Source organism: Tachyglossus aculeatus, chromosome 5, assembly GCF_015852505.1.
Source record: "Tachyglossus aculeatus isolate mTacAcu1 chromosome 5, mTacAcu1.pri, whole genome shotgun sequence".
Taxonomy (NCBI): domain Eukaryota; kingdom Metazoa; phylum Chordata; class Mammalia; order Monotremata; family Tachyglossidae; genus Tachyglossus; species Tachyglossus aculeatus.
Genome location: NC_052070.1, coordinates 17,238,588 through 17,264,565, shown reverse-complemented (window position 1 = coordinate 17,264,565; position 25,978 = coordinate 17,238,588). Strand labels below are relative to the sequence as shown.

The 25,978-nt window shown below is 44.3% G+C and overlaps 1 protein-coding gene across 10 annotated transcripts in view; it reads right to left on the bottom strand.

The window, feature by feature from the left end:
- Window positions 1-25,978, bottom strand: part of PTPRM (protein tyrosine phosphatase receptor type M) — an 892,842-nt gene that overhangs the window by 542,696 nt on the left and 324,168 nt on the right. For all 10 annotated transcript variants that reach the window (XM_038746194.1, XM_038746195.1, XM_038746197.1 and 7 more), the window contains exon 6: window positions 10,104-10,278. In XM_038746194.1, coding sequence (XP_038602122.1) covers window positions 10,104-10,278 — 175 coding nt within the window. The remainder of the gene's footprint in view (window positions 1-10,103; window positions 10,279-25,978) is intronic.

The window sequence follows — 25,978 nt, the reverse complement described above, 5'->3', positions numbered from 1 at the left end:
ACAGTGATGGGAAAGTCATGGAGAGGGCAGGGTTTGGGAGGGAAGATAAGGAGTTCAGTCTTGGACATACTGAGTTTTAGAAGGCGGGCAGATATCCAGATGGAGATGTCTTGAACGCAGGAGGAGACACGAGCCTGAAGGGAGGGAGAGCGAGCAGGGGCAGAGATGTAGATTTGGGTGTCATCAGTGTAGAGATGATAGTTGAAGCCGTGGGAGTGAATGAGTTCACCAAGGGAGTGAGTGTAGATAGAGAACAGAAGGGGACCAAGAACTGACCCTTGAGGAACCCCTACAGTAAGGGGATGAGAGGGGGAGGAGGAGCCCATTAAGGAGACTGAGAATGAACAGCTGGAGAGATAAGAGGAGAACCGGGAGAGAACGGAGTCTGTGAAGCCAAGGTTGGATAGCGTGCTGAGGAGAAGGGTGTGGTCCACAGTGTCAAAGGCAGCTGAGAGGTCGAAGAGGATTAGGATAGAGTAGGAGTCATTGGATTTGGCAAGCAGGAGGTCATTGGTGACCTTTGAGAGGGCAGTTTTGGTGGAATGTAGGGGACAGAAGCCAGATTGGAGGGGGTCGAGGAGAGAGTTGGCATTGAGGAATTCGAGGCAGCGGGTATAGACGACTCATTCTAGGAGTTTGGAAAGGAATGGTAGGAGGGAGATAGGGTGATAACTAGAAGGGGAGGTGGGGTCAAGAGGGGTTTTTTTTAGGATGGGGAGACGTGGGCATATTTGAAGGCAGAGGGGAAGAAACCAGTGGAGAGTGAGCGGTTGAAGATGGAAATTAAGGAGGGGAGGAGGGACGGGGCGAGAGATTTCATAAGATGAGAGGGAATGGGCTCAGAAGCACAGGTGGCCAGAGTAGCACTTGAGAGGAGGGAGGAGATCTCATCTGAGGATACTGCTGGGAAGGATGGGAGAGTAGCAGAGAGGGTTGAGAGGAGGGGGGTTGGAGAAGGGGGAGGAGTGACTTTGGGGAGCTCAGACATGATGGAGTTAATTTTACTAATGAAGTAAGAGGCCAGATCGTTGGGTGGGAGGGAAAGAGGAGGGGGAGGAACTGGGGGCCTGAGAATGGAGTTAAATGTACGGAAGAGATGATGGGGATGAGGGGCATGGGTGTCAATAATGGAGGAGAAATAGTTTTGTCTGGCAGAGGAGAGGGCAGAGTTAAGGCAGGAAAGGATAAACTTGAAGCGAATGAGGTTGGCTTGGTGTTTAGAATTTCGCCAGCAGCGTCTGGCAGCTCGAGCATAACAGCAAAGGAGGCGGACAGTGGCAGTGATCCAGGGCTGTGGGGTAGTGGTATGAGAGCGGGGAAGGGAAAGGGGAGCGAGCGAGTCGAGCTGAGTAGAGAGGGTAGAGTTGAGAGCAGTAATCTGATCACCAAAATTGGGTAGAGAGGAAAGGGAGGCGAGGTGGGGTGTGTGGTGCTCAGAAAGATGGGTGGGGTCGAGACTGCAGAAGTCTCTGTGAAGTACTAATATAGATTTACAGGGGAGAGGAGTGTGAGTGAGGAGGCAGGTGAGAAGGTTATGATTAGAGAGAGGGATTTCAGAGTTGGTGAGGGTGGAGATAGTGCAGCGGTAAGAGATGATGAGGTCGAGGGTGTGGCCAAGTTGGTGAGTGGACGAGGTGGGGTGGAGCAGGAGGTCCTGAGCACTTGCTACATTCAGAGCACTGAGCTAAGAGCTTGGCAGAGTCAGTCACTCATATTTATTGAGCACTTACTGTGAGCAGAGCACTGTATTAAGAGCTTGGAAGAATACAATATAACAGCTATATTCCCTGCCCACAAGGAGCTTGCAGTCTAGAGGATGAGCACACAACAACAGAATTAGCAGACATATCCCCTGCGCATAATAAGCTTACAGTCCGGCAAGCATTTAAAAAAACAACAACCAAAAAACCTAATTCAATCAATCAATGGTACTCATTGAGTGCTTTCAGGATCACACAGCACAGCAGACAAGTGCCTGATCCGGGATTAGAACACAGGTCTTCCTGACTCCCAGGCATGTGTTCTATCTACTACACAAACTGCTTCTCATCTACCTTTCATCTATTTCATTCTTCACCTGCTCCATTCTGTATATACCCAAAATTCCCATTATCGATTCAAACCTTGCTTGCGGCCTGACAAGCACCTTCAAGATCAAAATAAGCTCTACAATATTAAACATATATTTAAAAACTCCTTGAAGTCTGGGGACAGGTGTCTTACATCAGTTGTCCTTTTGCAAGTGGTTAGTAAACTGCTTTGCCCTCAGAATCAATCGTATTTATTATTATTAATCATATTTTTTGAGAGCTTCCCGTGGGCAAAGCACAAACTAAGTGCTCGGGAGACAGACACATTCCCTGCCCACAATAAACATTAATTGAGCACTTACGGTCAGCAGAGCACTGTACTAAGCACTTGGTAGAGTGTAATAAAACAGAGTTGGTACATCCAACATCCAACTGTTTAGTGCAGTCTAAAGGGGAAGGCAGACATTAATATAAATAAATGAATTATGGATATGTACATAAATGCTGCGGGGCTGTAACAGTACATAAAAGTTTGGAACTAAAGACTCCTTATCTGAAACAGTAGGGAGTCTGAGAATCCCACCTCCAAGATTCACTCAATTATTTGTTTCGACAAATAGCCTTGGTTCAATAATAATAATACTATTCTTCTAGACTGTGAACCCACTGTTGGGTAGGGACCGTCTCTATATGTTGTCAACTTGTACTTCCCAAGTGCTTAGTACAGTGCTCTGCACACAGTAAGTGCTCAATAAATACGACTGAATGAACGATTGAAGAATAATAATAATAATAATAATATGTTAAGTGAGTACTATCTGTGAAGCGCTGTTTTTGATTTTGTTGCTGGTTATCCATTGTTTCCTTCGTCGTCTTAAGCTAGCCAGCTCTCTCCCACAGTCTCCCACATCATTCTCAGCTATTTACCAAGTGATTCATTCAATTGTATTTACTGGGCGCTTACTGTGGGCAGAGCATTGTACTAAGCGATGTCCCCCCACCTACCCTATCCACCTGCTCCTCCAACTCCTCCACTTCTCACCTTTTAAAAACACATGTGCCCTTTCTTCTTCCTTCCTTGACCACTGTCCTTCAACCAGTGACTCTTGGCTGGCCCTTACCCTTTTGTTTCCTTCCAAACCCACAACTTCCCTATCTTAAAAATACCTTCTCTGGGCCACACTTCATCATCAGCTATCACTACATTTCCCACCTCCCATTCCTGTCCAAATTCCTTGAACAAGTTTTAAATACCTGCTGCCTCCATTTCCTCTCCCCAGACTCCCCTCTTGATCTTCTAGAATCAGGTTCCCACCCCCTACTCTACTCATATTGTTCTATCCAGAGTCTTCATTGAACTCCTCCAGTTTGCTAAACTTATATACACTGTCCTAATCCTCATTGATCTGTCAGCTGCTTTTGACATTGTGAACCACAACAATCTCCTGGAAACACCTCTTTAACCTTAATTTTTTGACACAGTCCTCTCAATGGTTCTCCTACCACCTCTCTGGCTGAGGCTTATTAGTGTCTCTGTCAGGTTTTGTCCCACCCCCTAAATGGGGGTGTCCATCAAGTTGCTACCTTGAAGCTCCTTCTCTTGTCAATCTATACCCAGTCCCTTGAGGACCTCACTCCCTTCTACAGCTTCAACTACCACCACCATGCAGATTTCCAAACCTACCCTATTTGTTCTGATCTCTCCCCCACTCTGCAATCTTGCATTTCCTCTGCCTCCACGATAAAGCTGTATGGATGTACTTCCAGTACCTAAAGCTCAGCATGCTTAAAACTAAAATGATCTCCCCACCCAAATTCTCTCCTCCTCCTAACTTTCCCTTTATGGTCAACAACACTCACCATTCTTTCTGTCTCTCAAGCCTGTAATCTTGTTCTAGCTTTGATTTTGCCCCCTGTCAAACCCCATATTCCATCGGTCACCAAATTCTGTCAGGCCTTCCTCCATACTATTTCCAGAATCTGACTCTTACTTTCCAAACAAACAGTTACCATCCTGGACATACTGCAAGATGATTATTGCATCAGTCTCTTCGCTGACTTCCCTGACTCTAGTCTTTCCCCCTAGCCAATCCATTTTTGGAGAAGCAGTGTGGTCTAGGGGATAGTGGATGTCTGTATTGATATCAGGATTCTTCTGTTATTAGCTTGGTGTCAATCTCCCACAGCTGACACTGGTTAACTGGATCCCTCCCTCAGCCAGTGAGTATTTATGGGGTGAGCATATGATTCTGCTGGAGAAGGATGGAGCCCTGTGAATCTGTAGGGAAGGGATCACTTCCTTGTCTTTGAGTAACTTGAAGCACAATCCTTCCAGCTGAAGGATCGGAATTGAAATGTAACCGAGTCTTTTGCTGGTTAAAGCTGGTGGAATGGAGACAGCGTTCTTACTTGTGCTCAAAAAGGCTCCCACAAGCGTAATGCTAATAACATGGGCATTCTTTTCCAAATCTCTATCAAGTAAGCAGCAGGTGTGCCTTCCTGGTCTAAATAAAATCCTTACTGGGCTGTACTGATGCCATAGTCTGAATGACTGACTGCTGAAAACCTCCGGGCCCAGCCACCCGGTAGGAAGTAGCAAGCTGAAAAGGGATATCACCCAGTGAGATGGCTAAAAACAAATGAGGTTATGCATTTCTATGCTAATGAGCCACTCTCCCTGGTGCCAGAGAAACATAAGACCAACTCGGTGATGATTCAGAAATGTCTCCGAGGGATATTTGGCTATTTTTTTAATTTATTTCAATTGATCCCTTCCACACACCGAGTTGAGAAATAGAGAGTGGCTGGTTCTAATACATTAGAGAAAAAAGCAGAATCATTTTCCTTTGTGTTTTTGATAAATCAAATAGATGTTTGAAAATGTCGAGGGAAAACTTCACTAGATGTCAAAGTCAAAATAGGAGACTAAATTCTGCCTTCACCTTTGGGGGATTAGAAATTTACTATAGTTTTACTGAAATTATTGTTCCTTCAATTTATAAGCTAAAGCTTCGTGCAGGAGCTGCACATCTTTTTTGACTTGACTCAAAATGATTTAGCATCAATTTAAATCATTAGGCTGTTTCTTGAACCAAGACACGAACGAGTACTTTTATAGTGCATCCTAAGGCATTTATGTAGCCAAGCTGAAAGAACAGTTAATTACTTTCAAGTTTCAAAGGGGAGCAGGGGCTGTTGAACTGCCATTCAAAGTGCGAACTTGCAGTAAGGTCACAAAGGTTAGTGGTTACACTAATTCATTTTAAATCTTTAAAGTATTTCAAATAGACCTGATTTAAGTGTTTTTCATCCCTGGGGCTGGTGCTTTTTTTCCCCCTAATTCCTCATTGAGGAAATGCTAGATAAGGGTGATTCCAACTGAAAACCTGGAGATCCGATGGGCCAACTTTACCCTAAAGACCTTTAACTTAAAGAACATGAATCCTGGGTTAATTTTCAAAAGATTGGATGATAATTTTCAAATCATATGTCTACATCCATTCGAACATGAAAAATTTCTCAAAAAGCTACCAGTGAAATTACTCCTGCTTGTTTTGTAGAAATATATTCAAACTCCTGCTTCTCACTTACAGGACCCAAACACTTAAAAACACTGGCCAGATCCTGCTGGGTCAGGAAACTACTACCATAGTTTGTCTGATAACACTTTCCTGACCCAGATATATTGGAAGTTGTAGTCATTACTTAGGCAATGACCTATCAATCAATCATCAATCAGTCAATGGTATTTCAAGACAGATTACTGTGTGCAGAGCACTGTAGTAAGTACTGAGAATATACAATACAGTACAGTTGGTAAACAGGATCCCTGCCTTCAAGGAATTTTACAATCTAATGGGGACAAGCATGGCTGTCATGTTATTCAGTAAAGAAGAGAGAGGAGCAAGGGTTGACAGCATATGCCAAACTCCCATGGCACCCCTGAACAAGAGAAGAAGCATGGCTTACTGGATAGAGCATGAGCCTGGGAATCAGAGGACCTGGGTTCTAATCCCAGCTCTGCCACATGTCAGCTGTGTGATCTTGGACAAGTCATTTCACCTCCCTGTGCCTTAGTTACCTCATCTGTAAAACAGGGATAAGTGTGTGAGCCCCAAATGGGACAGGGACTGCGTTCAACCTGATCAACTGAATCTTCCCAAGTTGGCACACTGTACATGCTTAACAAATACCATAAGACTGAAACATTATTATTATTACTATTAGTCTTCTTATTATTAATATTATTATGTAATGTCACAGAAGATCTAGAGATCCATTCTCAAAACCCCACAGTTTCCCTGCCAACCCTGTAGATGGGGACAGACCATGGCTAGGGATGGGTGTAGTTTGGCCAGCCCCAATTCAAATTTATGCTGCAGATCGAGAAGGGCAGCCAATGATCCCAAAGTGGTATGTCACAGCTGGAGAAAAATGGAAGGCCAACTAAACTGTGTCGTTGAGTTATGGATCAACAGGAGGGAGAGAGCTGATTTGAGTGCCTTACAGCGAATGCTCAGGGATTTCTGCTTGATGAAAAGAGGAATGGACAACCATTGCAGGGTTTTGGAGGAGTGATACATGTTTGCAAAAACATGCTTTGGAAGACTGATTTGGGCAACAAAGTGAACTACTGACTGAGAGGGGAAAGACCAGAGGCAGTGAAGTCATTGAAGAAGCCAGCGTCAAGATATGACATGCTCCGAGTGGTCAGAGTGGTGGTGGTTTAGTTGGAGAGGAAGGGGTTGATTCTGGAAACATTGTGGAGGGAGAACCAAAAGGATTTGGTGCCAGATTGAATATGAGTTTGAAAGAGAGAGAGAAGTCAAAGATATCATCAAAGCTATGGATTTCAGAGACAGTGAGGATGGAGAGGGGAAGGTTAAATATGTTGGGAGAATTAGGAGGAATTGCGAGGGAAGATGAATTCTGGCAGGGAAACAATAATGATTATTGTGGTATTTGTTAAGCGCTTCATTCACTCATTCAAATATTTATGGAATGCTTACTGTGTGCACTGCACTGTACTGACAGCTTTGGAGAGTACAATATAATAATAATGATGGTATTTGTTAAGCACTTACTATGTGCCAAGCACTGTTCTAAGCGCTGGGGTAGATACAAGGTAATCAGGTTGTCCCATGTGGGGCTCACAGTCTGAATCCCCATTTTACAGATGGGGTAACTGAGGCACAGAGAAGTACCCTGCCCAAAGTCACACAGCTGACAACTGGCAGAGCCCGGATTAGAACCCACGACGTCTGACTCCCAAGCCCAGGCTCTTTCCACTAAGCCATGCTGCTTCTCATTTAATATAACAAGAAACAGACACATTCCCTGCCCTCAATGAGCTACAGTCTAGAAGACGTGTTTTCTCTGCCTCAGTTACCTCATTTATAAAACATGGTGATTCAATGCCTGTTCTCCTTCCTACTTAAGACTAAGAGTCTGATTAGGAACAAGGACTGTATCCGTCCTGATTACCATGTATCTAACCCAGAGTTCATTCATTCATTCCCTCATATTTATTGACGGCTTACTGTCTGCAAAAGTAATAAATTGTAAAAGTTGTACTAGGTGCTTGGGAGAGTACGATATAACGATATACAAACGTATTCCCTGCTCACAACAAGCTTACAGTCTAGAGGCAGAGACCGATATTAATATAAATAAATGACACACATGTACATAAGCGTTGTGGGGCTGGGATGGGGGATGAATAAAAGGAACTAGTCAGGGTGAACCAGGAGGAAGTGGGAGAAGAGGAAAGCAGGGCTTAGTCAGGCAAGCTCTCTTAGAGATTGGAATCAATCAACCAATCAGTTGTACTTACTGAGCACTAATTATGTGCAGAGCACTGCACTAAGGATTTGGGAGAGTCCAAGAGAATTAGCAGACACTTTCCCCATGCTATTGGTTACTCAAGCAAAAACTCCTCACTCTCAGCTTCAAGGCTGTCCATCACCTCGACCCCTCCTACCTCACCCACCTTCTCTCCTTCTACAGCCCAGCCCGTACACTTCGCTCCTCTGCCGCTAACCTCCTCACTGTGCCTTGTTCTCGCCTGTCCCATCATCAACCCCGGGCCCACGTCCTTCCTCTGGCCTGGAATGCCCTCCCTCTACACATCCTCCAAACTAGCTCTCTTGCTCCCTTCAAGCCCCTACTGAGAGCTCACCTCCTCCAGGAGGCCTTCCCTAAGCCCCCCTTTTTTCCTGTCCTCCTCCACCCCTCCCCATCGACCCCCTCCCTCTGCTTTACCCCATTCCCCTCTCCACAGCACTTGTATATATTTGAACATGTTTATTACTCTATTTCTTTGTACATATTTACTATATTTATTTTATTAATGATGTGTATATATTTATTATTTATTTATTCTGATGGTATAGACACCTACCTACTAGTTTAGCTTTTTATCTGTCTCCCCCCTTCTAGACTGTGAGTCTGTTGTTGGGTAGGGACCATCTCTATATGTAGCCATTTTGTACTTCCCAAGCGCTTAGTACAGTACTCTGCACACAGTACACGATCAATAAATATGATTGAATGAATGAATGGTTTCAAAGCTCTCCATCACCCTGTCCCCTTGTACCTCACCTACCTTCTCTCCTTCTACAACCCAGCCCGCGCACACCACTCCTCTGGTGCTAACTTTCTCACTGTGCCTAGACCTCACTTGTCCCACCGTCGACCCCTGGCCCACGTCCTAACTCTGGCCTGGAATGCCCTCCCTTCTCACATCCGCCAAACTAGCTCTCTTCCTCCCTTCAAAAGCCTACTGAAAGCTCAGCTCCAGGAGGCTTTCCAAGACTAAGCCCCCCTCTTTTCCCTTGCTCCTCCTCCTCTCCCCATCGCCCCACCTCCCTCCCTCGGTTCTACCCCCTTCCCACCCAAAAGCACTTAATAATAATGACAGCATTTATTAAGCACTTACTATGTGCAAAGCACTGTTCTAAGCGCTGGGGAGGTTGCAAGGTGATCAGGTTGTCCCACAGGAGGCTCACAGTCTTAATCCCCATTTTACAGATGAGGTAACTGAGGCGCAGAGAAGTTAAGTGACTTGCCCAAAGTCACACAGCTGACAAGTGGCAGAGCCGGGATTTGAACCCATGACCTCTGACTCCAAAGCCCGGGCTCTTTCCACAGAGCCACGCTGCTTCTCCAACTTCTGTATATGCGTACATATTTATTATTCTGTTTATTTTATTAATGATGTGAATATATCTATAATACTATTTATTTATATTGATGCTACTGATGCCTCTTTACTTGTACCTGTTTTGTTTTGTTGTCTGTCTCCCCACTTCTAGACTGTGAGCCTTTTGTTAGGCAGGGATTGTCTCTGTTGTTGAATTGTACTTACCAAGCACTTAGTACAGTGCTCTGCACACAGTCCGCGCTCAATAAATACGATTGAAGGAATGAATGAAAGTGCTTCAAAAATAGCACCATTATTATTAGAGCAGAAACAGCCTCAACAATCTGGGCCCCATGACCATTTCTGAGCTGACCACAGGAAGGATCTCTCCCTTTCTTTCCCTCGTACCTACCTACTCGGCCACGATGATTCATTTTGCCGAATAAAGTCATCAGATGTAACCAAAGCATAACGATCCTTAACACAGTTTTATCAATATTGTTTGGAGGAGGTGACTGAGCATGTTTATATGGACAGGGCTTAGTTTTATTATCCATCCTGCTGTCATAAACACTATCTGGGGAATATTTGCATTTTAAGTGGTTTTCCATCAGTAAATAATTTCCATTTCTTGAGCAAATTTATAGGTTGCAATCTTCGCACATGGAGTTGGCAAAAGAATTTGCTAATAGTCCATTCATTCCCTTTGCAAACACTACAAAAGCATAAACGAGCAAGGGATTAAGAAAGAAAACCCTTGTGCATGAAAGAATTTAACGTGCAATTCATCATCACAGACCTCCATGGTAAATCCTTGCAGAAACAGAAGGGTAGAGACTGGACTGGAGTGGTATTGGTGTGATGAGCTATCTCAGGGCCTCAGGTTCTTACTCATTGCTCTAGCACGAGATTGAAAGATACAAATCACCTACCTTTCACGACCAATTCTGCATAGTTCGAGACTCCGACGCCTCCTTCGGTGCGAATCATGCAACGATAATTCCCAGCATCCCTTTTGGTTGTGTTCACAACACTGAATGAAGCAATGAATCGACGGGGACTGGTTACTTTAATTTCCTTCAGCGGAGCATCCCTTACATAGATACCCTGAATAGGGTTGGGTTGGGGGGGGAGGGTGGAGAAAAGGAAAGAAAATGAATAATTATTTCTAAAAAGAACATAAAGCAACTTTCCCTTAACATTTTCTCATATCCCATTAGCTAATTACAAGCGTTACTACCATACAGATCTCTCCTAATCAATTGGGGTTATATTTATCAACTAAGAGCAACTGTTCCCCTACACTGAACAACTTCAAAGATCTTTCTGATTCTGCCTTGCTCAAAACTTTTAGTGAGTGATACGGCTTTGACAGCGTAGATGTGGTTTTGCTTGATTTTTTTTCACCAAGATATTGATGCTATTGTTCATTCATTCATTCAATCGTATTTATTGAGCACTTACTGTGTGCAGAGCACTGTACTAAGCGCTTGGGAAGTACAAGTCGGCAACATATAGAGACAGTCCCTACCCAACAACGGGCTCACAGTGTAGAAGGGGGAGACAGACAACAAAACAAAACATGTAAAGCGCACCTCTGCCCAAGCAATGATAGTGCATTGACAGCACAATCAATCATATGTATTGACTGCTTACTGTGTGTAGAGCACTGTACTGAGCAATTGCAACCTCGGTTTCACAGACTCCATCCTCTCCTGGTTCTCCTCTTATCTCTCCGGCCGTTCATTCTCAGTCTCTTTTGCAGGCTCCTCCTCCCCCTCCCATCCCCTTACTGTAGGGATTCCTCAGGGTTCAGTTCTTGGTCGCCTTCTGTCTCGATCTACACTCACTCCCTTGGTGACCTCATTCGCTCCCACGGCTTCAACTATCATCTCTATGCTGATGACATCCAGATCTACATCTCTGCCCCTGCTCTCTCTCCCTCCCTCCAGGCTCGCATCTCCTCCTGCCTTCAGGACATCTCCATCAGGATGTTTGCCCGCCACCTAAAACTCAACATGTCCAAGACTGAGCTCCTTGTCTTCCCTCCCAAACCCTGCTCTCGCCCTGCCTTTCCCATCTCTGTTGACGGCACTACCATCCTTCCCATCTCCCAAGCCTGAAACCTTGGTGTCATCCTCGACTCCACTCTCTCGTTCACCCCTCACATCCAAGCCGTCACCAAAATGCCCGTCTCACCTCCACAACCTTGCCAAGATCCGCCCTTTCCTCTACATCCAAACTGCTACCCTGCTCGTTCAAGCTCTCATCCTATCCCATCTGGATTACTGTATCAGCCTCCTCTCCGATCTCCCATCCTCCTGTCTCTCCCCTCTTCAATCCATACTTCACGCCGCTGCCCAGATTGTCTTTGTCCAGAAATGCTCTGGGCATGATACTCCCCTTCTCAAAAATCTCCAGTGGCTACCAATCAATTTACGCATCGGGCAGAAACTCCTCACCCTGGGCTTCAAGGCTCTCCATCACCTCGCCCCCTCCTACCTCACTTCCCTTCTCTCCTTCTACAACCCAGCCTGCACCCTTCGCTCCTCTGCCGCTAATCTACTCACCGTGCCTCGTTCTCACCTGTCCCGCTGTCGACCACTGGCCCACATCCTCCCCCTGGCCTGGAATGCCCTCCCTCCGCACATCTGCTAAGCTAGCTCTCTTCCTCCCTTCAAGGCCCTACTGAGAGCTCACCTCCTCTAGGAGGCCTTCCCAGACTGAGCCCCTTCCTTCCTCTCCCCCTTCACCTCCCCTCCATCCCCCCTGCCTTACCTCCTTCCCCTCCCCACAGCACCTGTATATATGTATATATATTTGTATGTATTTATTACTCTATTTATTTTATTTGTACATATTTATTCTATTTATTTTATTTTGTTAATATGTTTTGTTTTGTTCTCTGTCTCCCCCTTCTAAACTGTGAGCCCACTGTTGGGTAGGGACCGTTTCTATATGTTGCCAAGTTGTACTTCCGAAGTGCTTAGTACAGTGCTCTGCACACAGTAAGCGCTCAATAAATATGATTGAATGAATGAATGAATGAATTGGGAGAGTTCAATATGACAGAGTTGGTAGACGTGTTCTCTGCCCACAAAGTTTTTACAGTCTAGGAGACCGACATTAATATAAATAAATAAATCACGGATATGTATAAAAGTGCTGTGGGGCTGAGGATGAGGAGAATAAAGGGTGTCAATTCAAGCGCTTACTCTGTGTTGCGCACTGTACAAGGTACTTGGGAGAGAACAACTGGATAGAAGCAGTCTGATCATCATCATCATCATCATCATCATCAATCGTATTTATTGAGCGCTTACTGTGTGCAGAGCACTGTACTAAGTGCTTGGGAAGTACAAATTGGCATCATATAGAGACAGTCCCTACCCAACAGTGGGCTCACAGTCTAAAAGGGGGAGACAAAACCAAACATACTACAAAATAAAATAGAATAGATATGTACAAGTAAAATGAATAAATAAATAAATAAATAGAGTAATAAATATGTACAAACATATATACATATATATAGGTGCTGCGGGGAAGGGAAGGAGGTAAGGTGCGGGGGATGGAGAGGGGGACGAGGGGGAGAGGAAGGAAGGGCCTCAGTCTGGGAAGTATGGAAGTATGGATGGAGAGGAAAGGGCGGATTTTGGCAATGTTGCGGAGCTGAGACCAGCAGGTTTTGGTGACGGCTTGGATGTGAGGGGTGAATGAGAGAGTGGAGTCGAGGATGACACCAAGGTTGCGGGCTTGTGAGACGGGAAGGATGGTATTGCCGTCAACAGAGATGGGAAAGTCAGGGAGAGGACAACGTTTGGGAGGGAAGACAAGGAGCTCAGTCTTCGACATGTTGAGCTTTAGGTGGAGGGCAGACATCCAGATGGAGATGTCCTGTAGGCAGGAGGAGATGCGAGCCTGGAGAGAGGGGGAGAGAGCAGAGGCAGAGATGTAGATCTGGGTGTCATCAGCGTAGAGATGATAGTTGAAGCCGTGGGAGCGAATGAGGTCACCAAGGGAGTGCGTGTAGATCGAGAACAGAAGGGGACCAAGCACTGAACCTTGGGGAACCCCCACAGTAAGAGGATGGGAGGGGGAGGAGGAGCCCGCAAAAGAGACTGAGAATGAACGACCGGAGAGATAAGAGGAGAAGCAGGAGAGGACGGAGTCTGTGAAGCCAAGGTCAGATAGCGTGTTGAGGAGAAGGGGGTGGTCCACAGTGTCGAAGGCAGCTGAGACGTCGAGGAGGATTAGGACAGAGTATGAGCCGTTGGATTTGGCAAGCAGGAGGTCATTGGTGACCCTTGAGAGGGCAGTTTCCGTGGAATGTAGGGGACAGAAGCCAGAGTGGAGTGGGTCGAGGAGATCTAGCAGAAGGAGCATAGGCTTGGGAGTCAGAAGGACCTGGGTTCTAATCGTAGCTCTGACAGCTGTCTGTTGTATGACCCTGGGCAAGTCACTTCACTTCTTTATGCTTCAGTGACCTCATCTGTTAAATAGGGATTAAGACTGTGAGCCCCATGGATGACAAGGACTTTGTCCAAACCAATTACTTTGTATCTTGAAGCTTGAAGCAGTGTGGCTCAATGGAAAGAGCCACACTGAGCTTGGGAGTCAGAGGTCATGTGTTCAAATCCCAGCTCTGCCAATTGTCAGCTGTGTGACCTTGGGAAGTCACTTAACTTCTCTGTGCCTCAGTTCCCTCATCTGCAAAACGGGGACTAAAACTGTGAGCCTCCCGTGGGAATACCTCATCACCTTGTATCCTCCCTAGCGCTTAGAACAGTGCTTTGCACGTAGGAAGCGCTTAACAAATGCCATCATTATTATTATCAACCCCAGCACTTAGAACAATGCCTGGCACATAGTAAATAGTTAACAAATACCACAACTATCATTATTTAAAAACATATATGGGCAAATTCCATTCTATTTTTCACTCTCAGGGAAAATCTTACATTAAAAAGACTTTGGTACTTTGATCAGCAGCAGCATTTGGTATTTTAAAAACATTTTACATTTAACCAATTAGCCCACATTCCCCTCTATCATTGTCCTCATTTTATAAATGAATAACTAAGACTTAAAGAGTATCAGCAATTTACCCAGGGTCATCCATACTGCAAGTCTACCTACTTTATCATTCTTCTTCTTCCTGCTTCCATTACCTATACATTTTCTGCATCCGTATCTCTCACAACTCCCTCGATAATAACTTTTTTGAAGGCAGGGAATACACTGGTTCCCGTGGGTTCTTCTTTTTTTTAATAGTATTTATTAAGCGCTTGTTATGTGCCAGGCTCACTAACTGCTGGGGGTAGATACAAGACAATCAGGTTAGACACAGTCCCTGCCCCACACAGGGCTCATTGTGTTAATTCCCATTCTACAGATTAGGTAACTGAGGCACAGAGAAGCTAAGTGGCTTGCCCAAGGTCACACAGTACACATATGTGGCAGAGAAGGGATTAGTTGTTCTCTCCCAAATGCTTAATACAGTGCTCAATATTCAATAGTTCTTCAGTGAATGATGGATTCATAAAAGATAGCGGTAGGGATTTTCTCAGCTTTCTTGCCCCCTCATTTAACCCTTAAGAAATGTAGCACTAAAGCTTGGAAGCTTCACAGCATGGTCCGGTGGAAAGAGCAAAGGCAGGGGAGTCAGAGGATCTCGTTTCTAATCTCAGCTCTGCCAGTTGCTTGCTTGTGACCTTGTGCAAGTCACTTCACTTCTCTGTGCCTCAGTTCTCCTGCCTACTTAATAATAATAATAGTAATAAATTGTGGTATTTGCTAAGCACTTACTTACTATGTGCCAGGCACTGTAATAAGCGCTGGGGTAGAGACAAGCAAATCAAGTTGGACACAGTCCCTGACTCATGTGGGGCTCACAGTCAGATTGTGAAGCAGCGTGGCTCAGTGGAAAGAACACAAGCTTTGGAGTCAGAGGTCATGGGTTCAAATTCCGGTTCCGCCAACTGTCAGCTGTGTGATTTGGGGCAAGTCACTTAACTTCTCTGTGCCTCAGTTACCTCATCTGTAAAATGGGGATTAAGACTGTGAGCCCCCCGTGGGACAACCTGATCACCTTGTAACCTCCCCAGCGCTTAGAACAGTGCTTTGCACACAGTAAGCACTTAATAAATGTCATTATTAATATTATTATTATTAGAAGGCCAGGAAGTTAACTCCCTGTCAGATGGGGTCTGGATAGGGTCGGGTTTCAGCCTAGTCATCTCTGCTGCACAACGCCAGTAATAGTAGCCTCCATGATTACCTTGTATCTACCCCAATGATGGACTGTAACCTCGTCCTCTAAACTTTAAGCTCTTTATGGGCAGGGAATGTATCTGTTTATTCTTGTACTGGACTCTCCAAAGCACTTAATACGGTGCTCTGCATACAGTCAGCCTCAATAAATACAACTGAATGAATGAACAGTGCCTGGCACATATTCAGTGCTTAACAAATACCTTAAAAAAATGAGAATATCCCATTTCACTTCCACAGTGGCCTTACGCCTTCACAGTGTCTTGAGAAGGAGCATGGCTTAGTGGAAAGAGCACGGGCTTGGGAGTCAGAGGACGTGGGTTCTAATCTCAACTCCACCACTTGTCTGCTGTGTGACCTTAAGCAAGCCACTTACTTTTCTGTGATTCAGTGACCTCATCTGTAAAATGGGGATTAAGACTGTGAGCTCCATGTGGGACAACCTGATGACCTCGTATCTACCTCAGAGCTTAGAACAGTGCTTGGCACACAGTAATTGCTTAACAACTACCATCATTATTGTTAAAAAACATCATTGGGGCTTTCTGTGTCGGGGAGGGTCCACCTCCTAAAGACCACTGGGAATCTCATCATCCACTCCTTCTCCAACTAGGAGGGTGAGAGCAGCAGCAGAGTGAGGCCACATCTACTACTACTAATTATGGTACTTATTAAATTCTTACTGTGTGCCAGGCACTGTACTAAGCGCTGGGGTGGATACAAGCTAATCAGGTTGGACACAGTCCCTGTCCCATGTGGGGCTCGTAGTCTTAATCCTCATTTTACAGATGAGGTAACTAAGGCCCAGAGAAGGGAAGTTATTTGTTCAAGGTCACACAGCAATCAATTAATCAATCAATCGCATTTATTGAGCGCTTACTGTGTGCAGAGCACTGTACTAAGCACTTGGGAAGTACAAGTTGGCAACAAATAGAGACAGTCCCTACCCAACAGCGGGCTCACAGTCAAGAAGGGGGAGACAGAGAACAAAACCAAACATACTAATGAAATAAAATAAATAGAATAGATATGTACAAGATAAAAAAATAAATAGAGTAATAAATATGTACAAACATATATACATATATACAGGTGCTGTGGGGAAGGGAAGGAGGTAAAATGGGGGGATGGAGAGGGGGACTAGGAGAAGAGGAAGGAAGGGGCTCAGTCTGGGAAGGCCTCCTGGAGGAGGTGAGCTCTCAGTAGGGCCTTGAAGGGAGGAAGAGAGCTAGCTTGGCGGATGGGCAGAGGGAGGGCATTCCAGGCCCGGGGAATAACGTGGGCCGGGGGTCGATGGCGGGACAGGTGAGAACGAAGTACGGTGAGGAGATTAGTGGCAGAGGAGCGGAGGGTGCAGGGTGGGCTGTAGAAGGAGAGAAGGGAGGCGAGGTAGGAGGGGCCGAGGTGATGGAGAGCCTTGAAGTCGAGGGTGAGAAGTTTCTGCCTGATGCCGAGATTGATTGGTAGCCACTGGAGATTTTTGAGGAGGGGAGTAACATGCCCAGAGTGTTTCTGGACAAAGACAATCCGGGCAGCAGCATGAAGTATGGATTGAAGTGGGGAGAGACACGAGGATGGGAGATCAGAGAGAAGGCTGATGTAGTAGTCCAGACGAGATAGGATGAGAGCTTGAATGAGCAGGGTGGCAGTTTGGATGGAGAGGAAAGGGCAGATCTTGGCAACGTTGCGGAGACCGGCAGGTTTTGGTGACCGCTTGGATGTAGACAAGTGGATGTAGACAAGTGGAGGAGCTGGGATTAGAACCCATGACCTTGTGGCTTCCAGACCCGTGCTCTATCCACTATGCCATGCTGCTTCTGTCTACTACAGAGAGACGAGAAGGCTGTGGCAGCCTCTGTGACTGTTGGAGTCTGAGGCCAGAACGCTGCTCTTCCAGCCACGAGGCCCCAGTCCGCTTGTGGTATATATATATATATCAATCAATATATCAATCAATCAATCATATTTATTGAGCGCTATGTGCACAGCACTGTACTAAGCGCTTGGGAAGTACAAATTGGCAACATATAGAGACAGTCCCTACCCAACATTGGGCTCACAGTCTAAATATATACCACATATATACCATATGTACATTGCTGTTCCCGTGTTTTATATTGACATTTTCCATTGTTTCATCATTCCTTATAATGATAATAATAATAATAATAATTTTGGTATTTGTTTAGCACTATGTGTCAAGCACTGTTCTAAGCACTGGGGGAGATACAAGGTAATCAGGTTGTCCCACATGGGACTCACAGTCTTAATCCCTATTTTCCAGATGAGGTAACTGAGGCACAGAGAAGTAAAGTGACTTGCCCAAAGTCACCCAGCTGACAAGCTGGCACAGCTGGGATTTGAACCCATGACCTCCAATTCCCAAGCCTGGGCTCTTTCCACTGAGCCACGCCTTATGTGTCCATCAGTCACTCCTCTGCCCTTCACTCCAACAAAATCTTTGATTGTGAGGGCTTTGGGGGCCAGGGACATGGGTATATTTTCCCTGTGCTTAGTAGAACTCTGTGCAAATAGTAAATGCTATTCCTATTATCAATCTCAACCTACTCAAAATATTCTACTGGGGACCTCTTGCCCCCCTTTCCAAAATGAAATGAAACTAGCTTTTTCTACTCTAGAAATGTGTACTGGTTGCTGAGAGTTTAAACTCTAAAGAGGATCAGATTTTAGCTCACTAATTATTTTATTTGGTTTTACTGTCAACCAAAATAACCCAACTTTAAGATGCTATTTATATGTATTGAAAGTGACAAACAATGGACATTCTAAGAGTCTTCTGTATAATTTATGATGCCAAAGGCAAAGCTAATTTGGGTATTAATATCGAAGGGCTAGATTAATAAACAGTGAGGAATGCTCTGCATTATTTTTAAGCCCATCATAATGCAAAATTCTTTTACTTCTATTAACATGCACTATCAACCCAACAGCTACCAAGGATAGAATGAAAATTACAAATAGAGAGTTCAGTGAGACTAAAACAATCAGATGATTTATCAGCACTTACAACTGGGGAAATTTTCTGTCCAAAAGACACATAAGGGAAAATGTCAGTCAGTCGATAGTATTATTGAGCAACAAATGTGTTCAGTGTAGTGACCTAATTCTTGGGAGAGAACACCAGCAGTAGAAGACACTAACCCTCAAGGTGTTTACAAATGAACAGAATTACTGCTTTCTTGATTTTAATATACCATGCTGGTCTGTCGGTGGCAACTGACACAGGCCTGTGTCCAATAGGACAAACCTGTATCTTCCCCATTTTAGTCCTTAGTCCAAGCCCTCGACATAAACCTTCTAGACTATTTATGAGAAGCAGCATGAGGAAATGGAAAGAACATGGGCCTGGGAGTCAGAAGGTCATGGGTTCTAATCCCAGGTACCAGGTCAAAGTCTGCTGTGTGACCTTGGGTAAGTCACTGTACTTCTCTGTGCCTCAGTTACCTCATCTGTAAAATGGGGATTGAGACTGTGAGCCCCGCAGGAGACAGGGACTGTGTCCAACATAATTTGCTTGTATGCACTGCAGCGCTTAGTACACTGCCTGGCACATAGTAAGTGCTTAACAAATACCATTATTATCAATAGTATTACTATTATTACTGCATCAACCTATTCCTCAATGATCACCCTACCTCCGATCTCCCGCATTACACTTCACAATGCTGCCCGGATTATTTTTCTAAAACATTATTCTGCATATGCCTCCCCACTCCTCACAAATCCCAGTGGTTGCCCATCCAACTCCACATCAAACTTGTACTTCCCAAGCGCTTAGTACAGTGCTCTGCACACAGTAAGCGCTCAATAAATACGATTGAATGAATGAATGAATCAAACAAAAACTCCTCACCATCAGGTTTAGGCATTAAGTCAGCTCTCTCTCTCCTACCAATCCTCACTCCACTCCCACTATAACCTATCTGGGATATTTCACTGCTCTAACACCAACCTACTCAATGTGCCTTGCTCTCATCACTGTTAGCAGCCCTCTCTCTTGTCTGCATCCCCTCCCCCTTCAGACTGAGCTCATGGACAGGGAATGTCATAGAGAAGCAGCATGGCGTAATGGGTAAAGCACAGGACTCGGAGTCAGAAGGACATGGGTTCTAAAAACAACTCCTCTATCTACCTGCTTTGTGACCTTGGGCAAGTCACTTTACTTCTCTGTGCCTCAGCTACCTTGTCTGTAAAATGGGGATTGAGACTGTGAGCTCCACGTGGGACAGGGACTGTGTTCAGCCTGATTTGCTTGTATCTACCCCGTGCCTAGTACAGTGCCTCACACGTAGTAAGCACTTAACAAATACCATTATGATTATTGTTGTTGTACTGCACTTTCAAGCACTCAATAAATGACTGAATGAATGAATACCTGACAGCCCACCACTCTTCCCATCTTCAAAGCCCTGCAAAAACCATACCTCCTCTAGGAAGCCCACCCTGATTAATACTCTTAGCTTCTCTATATGCTCTCCCTGTCTTCAGCATCACCTCTGCACTTAAGTGCATACCTCCAGGCATCTAGGTACTTTGCAGTATGACCTGATTAGCTTGTATCTCTCCTGGTATTTAGTACAGTGCTTGGCACACAGTAAGCACTTAAATACCAGAATTATTGTTATTATCATTATTATTCTTTCACTCTACCCTCCCCTAGCTGTTACCTACTGAGCATTCACCGCATGCAGACCACTGCCCTGAGTGGTTGTGAAACTACAATACAATAAAAATTATAATGATTAATAATTATTATATTTGTTAAGTCCTTACTATGGGCCAAGCACTTAATATTTGGTTGCTTCCCCTATCAATCAATGGTATTTACTGAACACTCACTGTGGGAAGAGCACTGTCCTAAGTTCTTGGGAAACTACAGTATTATAATAATTATAATGATTAACAATTATTATATTTGTTATATGCTTACTGTGGGTCAAGTGCTGTTCTAAGCATTGGGGCAGATACATGTTAATAAGGTTAGCTAGAGTTCCTGTCCCACAGAGGGCTTGCAGTCTAAATAGGAGAAACAACAGGAGAAAAAGTGTGGCCTGGGGGAAAGAACACAGGCCTTAGAATCAAAGAACCTGGGTTCTAATCCTAACTCTGCCAATTGCTTTCTGTGTGACCTTGGGGAAGTCATTTGATTTATCTGAGACTCAATTTCCTCAACTGCAATGTGGGGATTCAATGATTGCTCTCCATGCTTAGCATATAGTAAGCGCTTAACAAATACCATCAGTATTACTTAGACTGTGAGCCCCATGTGGGACAGGGACTGTGTCTGACCTGATGAACATGAATCTACCCCAACACTTAGTACAATGCTTAGCACATAGTAAGCACTTAAACTCCATAAAAAATCCCTCCCACAAGAGGACATACATTCCTCTAATGTCTGGCTCTCCCAAAAGATTGTGAGCTCCGTTAAAGGCAGCGATTGTGTCTTTTTACTCTTTTTACTAAAAGGATAGTGTCCATTTATTGTGTTCTCCCAATAAATATCACTGCATGATTGATTCATTAATGCCATTTTTTAAAAAAATTGAGAATGGACAGGCCACAGATGATTTCTGTTTGTTTTGCTGGCCTTTATGAAGATGGTCTGCAGCTTGTATTTAGGAGATAACTCTGTGTATGCTGACATTTTTCAAGTACTGACAAGTTAGGGTCAGGCTCATATGGGGCTCCATAGACCTTCCTAGCTTTTGGAAGAAGCTCTCTGGTTTGGATTGGGCTTGTCAAAAATGGTATTTGTTGAGTGCTTATTGTGTGCAGGGCATTAAACTAAGCACTTGGGAGAAACACTATAACAGAGTAGGTAGATGATTTCCCTTCCCACAAGTTTACAGCCTAGAGGGGGCAACAGACATGAATATAAAGCTATCTGCAATATATGATTCATAGATATTTGTTGGTTTTGGATCCCTAGCTCTGCCTCGGAGCCCTTGCCATGGTGAGGCCCCACTAAGACAGTTTTTGCCCGGACAGGGCCCTCTCTTATTTTCTCTAAGGCCCAGAATCATCTCTGACAGCAGCCAAGTGGACACAGCAACCACAACCCTGGAACATCATAGCTGGGCCTCTATGCTGATGACACCCAAATCAACATCTCCAGCCCTGATATATCTCTCTCTCTCTCTCTGTCTCTCTGTCTCTCTCTCTCTCTTTCTCTCCCCCCCCCACCCCCCCGCTCCCCCACATTTCCTCCTGCCTTCAAGACATATCTACTTGGATGTCTTCCCATCACCTCATACTTAATATGGTTAAAACTGATCTTCTTATCATCCCACCCAAACCCTGTCCTCCCACTCACTTTCCCAATCACTGTTCATTCATTCATTCAATTGTATTTATTGAGCACTTACTGTGTGCGGAACACTGTACTAAGTGCTTGGGAAGTACAAGTCGACAACATATAGAGACGGTCCTTACCCAACAATGGGCTCACAGTCTAGAAGGGGGAGACAAACAACAAAACAAAACATGTGAACTGGTGTCAAGTCACTGTTGATGACACCACCATTCTTCCTGTCTCACAAGCCCGTAACCTTGGTATTAACCTTGACTCCTCTCTCTCATTCCACCCACATAGTCAAGCCATCACTAAATCCTGTCAATTCCCTCTTCACAACATCACCAAAATCATGACGTATTCCTGTATAAATGCTGGTTCATATTGTTTAGTCTTTTCTAACACCAGAGACAAACATAGAGCTTTTCCAGTCTTCTTCTCGTCTTCTCGCTTCTTGGAAATATCTCACCCACCAGGAAGCTCACTGATTTTCTGGGGCTGAGGGGGACCACGTATATATCTGTAATTTATTTATCTATCTATTTATTTATTTATTTATTTATAGTAATGTCTGCCTCTCCCTCTAGATTGTGGGCAGGAAATGTGTTTGATATTATATTGTACTCCCCCAAGCGCTTAGTACAGTGGTTTGCACAGAGTAAGCACTCAATAAATATGATTAATACCATTAATAATAATAACTATTAAAATAATAATTACACTACTCCCCTCATCCTGCATCTCCCCACTCACCACCACCTGAAAAATCTGAGAAGCACAGCCAGTGGAGAGACCATGGGAATGGGAGTCAGAAGGATCTGGGTTCTAATCCCACTCTGCCACTTTGCGGTGTGACCTTAGGCAAGCCACTTCTCTTCTCTGTGCCTCAGTTACCTCATCTGCAAAATGGAGATGTGAGCCCCATATGGGATACAGACTGTGTCCAACCTAATTAGCCTGAATCTATCTCAGCACTAAGGACACTGCCTGGCACACAGTAAGCACTTAACAAATGTCATTTTTTTTGGTAAAAAAAGATCTACAATGTGGATAAGAGAATGACTTGGGTTCTGCTTCTACAGAAGCAATGACCGAGTTGGGTGATTGAATCACCAATACTAGATACTACACTCAGTCGTTTGAACCTTCCAACCCAAGAAATGGAGAAACTCAACTGTCTCCGTGGAAGTGGACGGTAACAGACAGTTAAACTGAGTCGCTATTAACTACCCGAATGTCTCTTTGAATGGGTAGTTGTTTTGAGAGTTTCAACTGGCAAAGAGTTGCCAAAAAAATGGCCATTGGAAAATCACTTTGCTCAGGGAGATACGAACCGCTTAATAAATGGTTTAAATTTCTATATTTATCTGAATTTCAATTGCAGTCCCTTTTTCCAAATTCACAAGCTACTCCAGCCCATTTACTTAATTAATAGGATAGGAGATAGATATTCAATGACAGTGAAATCCTTTTTAAATCACTCCAAAAGCATTTGGATGTAAGTTTCTAGCATTATTATACATCTCTTTATCCAACTGGTCCTTGTTCACTCCTCCAAAAATGCAGGTTGACCTCACTATTCTATTCTGGTGCTTTAACGGCATGTATCTCTTACAAATGTTCCCAGCTGTCTACCAGATAAAGTCTTCAAAACATTCCTGTGAGTGTCAAAGCAGTTGAAGTGATTCAGGAACAAGCTTATTCCAAAACATTTCCAAGACCCAGAAGAAACTGGGGCTGTTTCAACACAAAATGTTTTAATCAAAACTATAATAACAATAATAATAATATCAATAATAATAATAATGATGCTATTTGTTAAGCAGTTACTATGTGCCAAACACTGTTCTAAGCACTGGGGAAGATACAAGGTAATCAGGTTGTTCCACGTGGGGCTCACAGTCTTAATCCCCGTTTTACAGATGAGGTAACTGAGGCACAGAGAAGTTAAGTGACTTGCCCAAAGTCACACACCTGATAAGTGGTGGAGCCAGGATTAGAGCCCACTATGCCATGCTGCCTCTAATTGAGTAAGCTTATCAGCACTCAATGTTCATTTTACTAAAAGACAGGTCTTGAGCCTTAGGAACTGATGATATTTCAATACCTACAATATCATCACTCAAACTAATGTTTAACCATTTGGGTTTATGAAACCATTATCTAGGATTTAGATGAAAGGAGAAAAATCCATCTTTAGACATGAAATAATAATAATAATATTAGTATTTGTTAAGCGCTTACTATGTGCCAAGCACTGTTCTAAGTGCTGGGGGAGACACAAGGTAATCAGGTTGTCCCACAAGGGGCTCACAGTCTTAATCCCCATTTTCCAAATGAGGTAACTGAGGCACAGAGATGTTCAATGACTTGCCCAAAGTCACAGAGTGCTCTGCTTCCATTTGACAGAAGGGTTGGGAAGAAGAGGGGATAGATAGATTGATTGATTGAAATAGAGGAAGAAAAGGTAAAGGATAGGAGACAGTGGGTGAGAGAGAGGGAAGGAAGGAGCTTGGAAACACTCAAGCAACTCATAAGCACTTAGTACAGTGCTCTGCACACAGTAAACGCTCAATAAATATGATTGAATGAATGAATTTTCTATTTTCTCACCTCCCTGCATGGGGAGCTAATTCGAGTAAACCAAGGAGCAGTGGCAGCAAAGGGGAGCAGTGCTAAGATTTGGGGTCCAGGTTGTGAACACCTAAAGTATCCCTACTGAAAGCTTTCCTCCTCCAGGAAGCCTTCCCAGACTAAGCCCCCCTTTCCCTCTCTACTCCCCATCGCCCCGACTCGCTTCCTTTGCTCTACCCTCCTACCCACCCCACAGCACTTGTGTATACGTACATATATATTTATAATTATAGTCCTGTTTTTTATTAATGATGCGCATATTTCAATAATTCTATTTAATTACAATGATACTACTGATTCCTGTTTACTTGTTTTATTGTCTGTCTCCCCCCTTCTAGACTGTGAGCCCGTTGTGGGCAGGGATTGCCTCTATTTGTTGCTCAATTGTACTTCCCAAGTGCTTAGTACAGTGCTCTGCACACAGTAAGCACTCAATAAATACGACAATGAATGAACAAATGCTGTGCACACAGTAAGCACTCAATAAATACGACTGAATGAATGAATGAATGTAACTGAGGCACAAAGAAGTTAAGTGACTTGCCTCAGGACACACAGCAGACAATTAATTTGTTAATGATGTGCATATAGCTTTAATTCCATATGTTCTGACGATTTTGACACCTGTCAACATGTTTTGTTTTGTTGTCTGTCTCCCCGCTTCTAGACTGTGAGCCCGTTGTTGGGTAGGGTCCGTCTCTATATGCTGCTGACTTGTACTTCCCAAGCGCTTAGTACAGTGCTCTGCACACAGTAAGTGCTCAATAAATATGATTGAATGAATGAATGAAAGAAATATCCCTGTCCCAGGAGGAAAGCACTCCAAGGGTTTTTGGCACCAGGGGTAAACCGAGGGATTCAGGGGCCCTCAAACAACAAACTCATTTACATATAATAATAATAATAATGGCATTTGTTAAGTGCTTACTATGTACAAAGCACTGCTCTAAGTGCTGGGGGGGATACAAGGTGATCAGGTTGTCCCATGTGGGGCTCACAGTCTTAATCCCAATTTTACTGATGAGGTAATGGAGGCTCAGAGAAGTTAAGTGACTTGCCCAAGGTCACACAGCAGACATGTGGTGGAGCCGGGATTCAAACCCATGGCCTCTGACTCCAAAGCCCGTGCTATTTCCACTGAGCCAAGATGCTTCTCCCTTTCTGTTCTTCCTCCTATCTGTCATTTATTAAAATGTCTGTTTCCCATGCTGTATTGTATGTTACTTAAGGGCAGGTGTCATGTCCATTAATTTTCACCAAAACACTTTGGTACGGCGTATTGCACACAATAAGTGCTCATATATATAATAATGGCATTTGTTTAGCGCTTACTATGTGCAGAGCACTGTTCTAAGCGCTGGGAGGGATACAAGGTGATCAAGTTGTCCCACATGGGGCTCACAGTCTTAATCCCCATTTTACAGATGAGGTAACAGGCTCAGAGAAGTTAAGTGACTTGCCCAAGGTCACACGGCAGACATGCGGTGGAGCAGGGATTCGAACCCATGCCCTCTGACTCCAAAGCCCGTGCCTTTTCCACTGAGCCACACACAGGTTGGTTGAGCCTTAGGGTTTTCCTGGCTG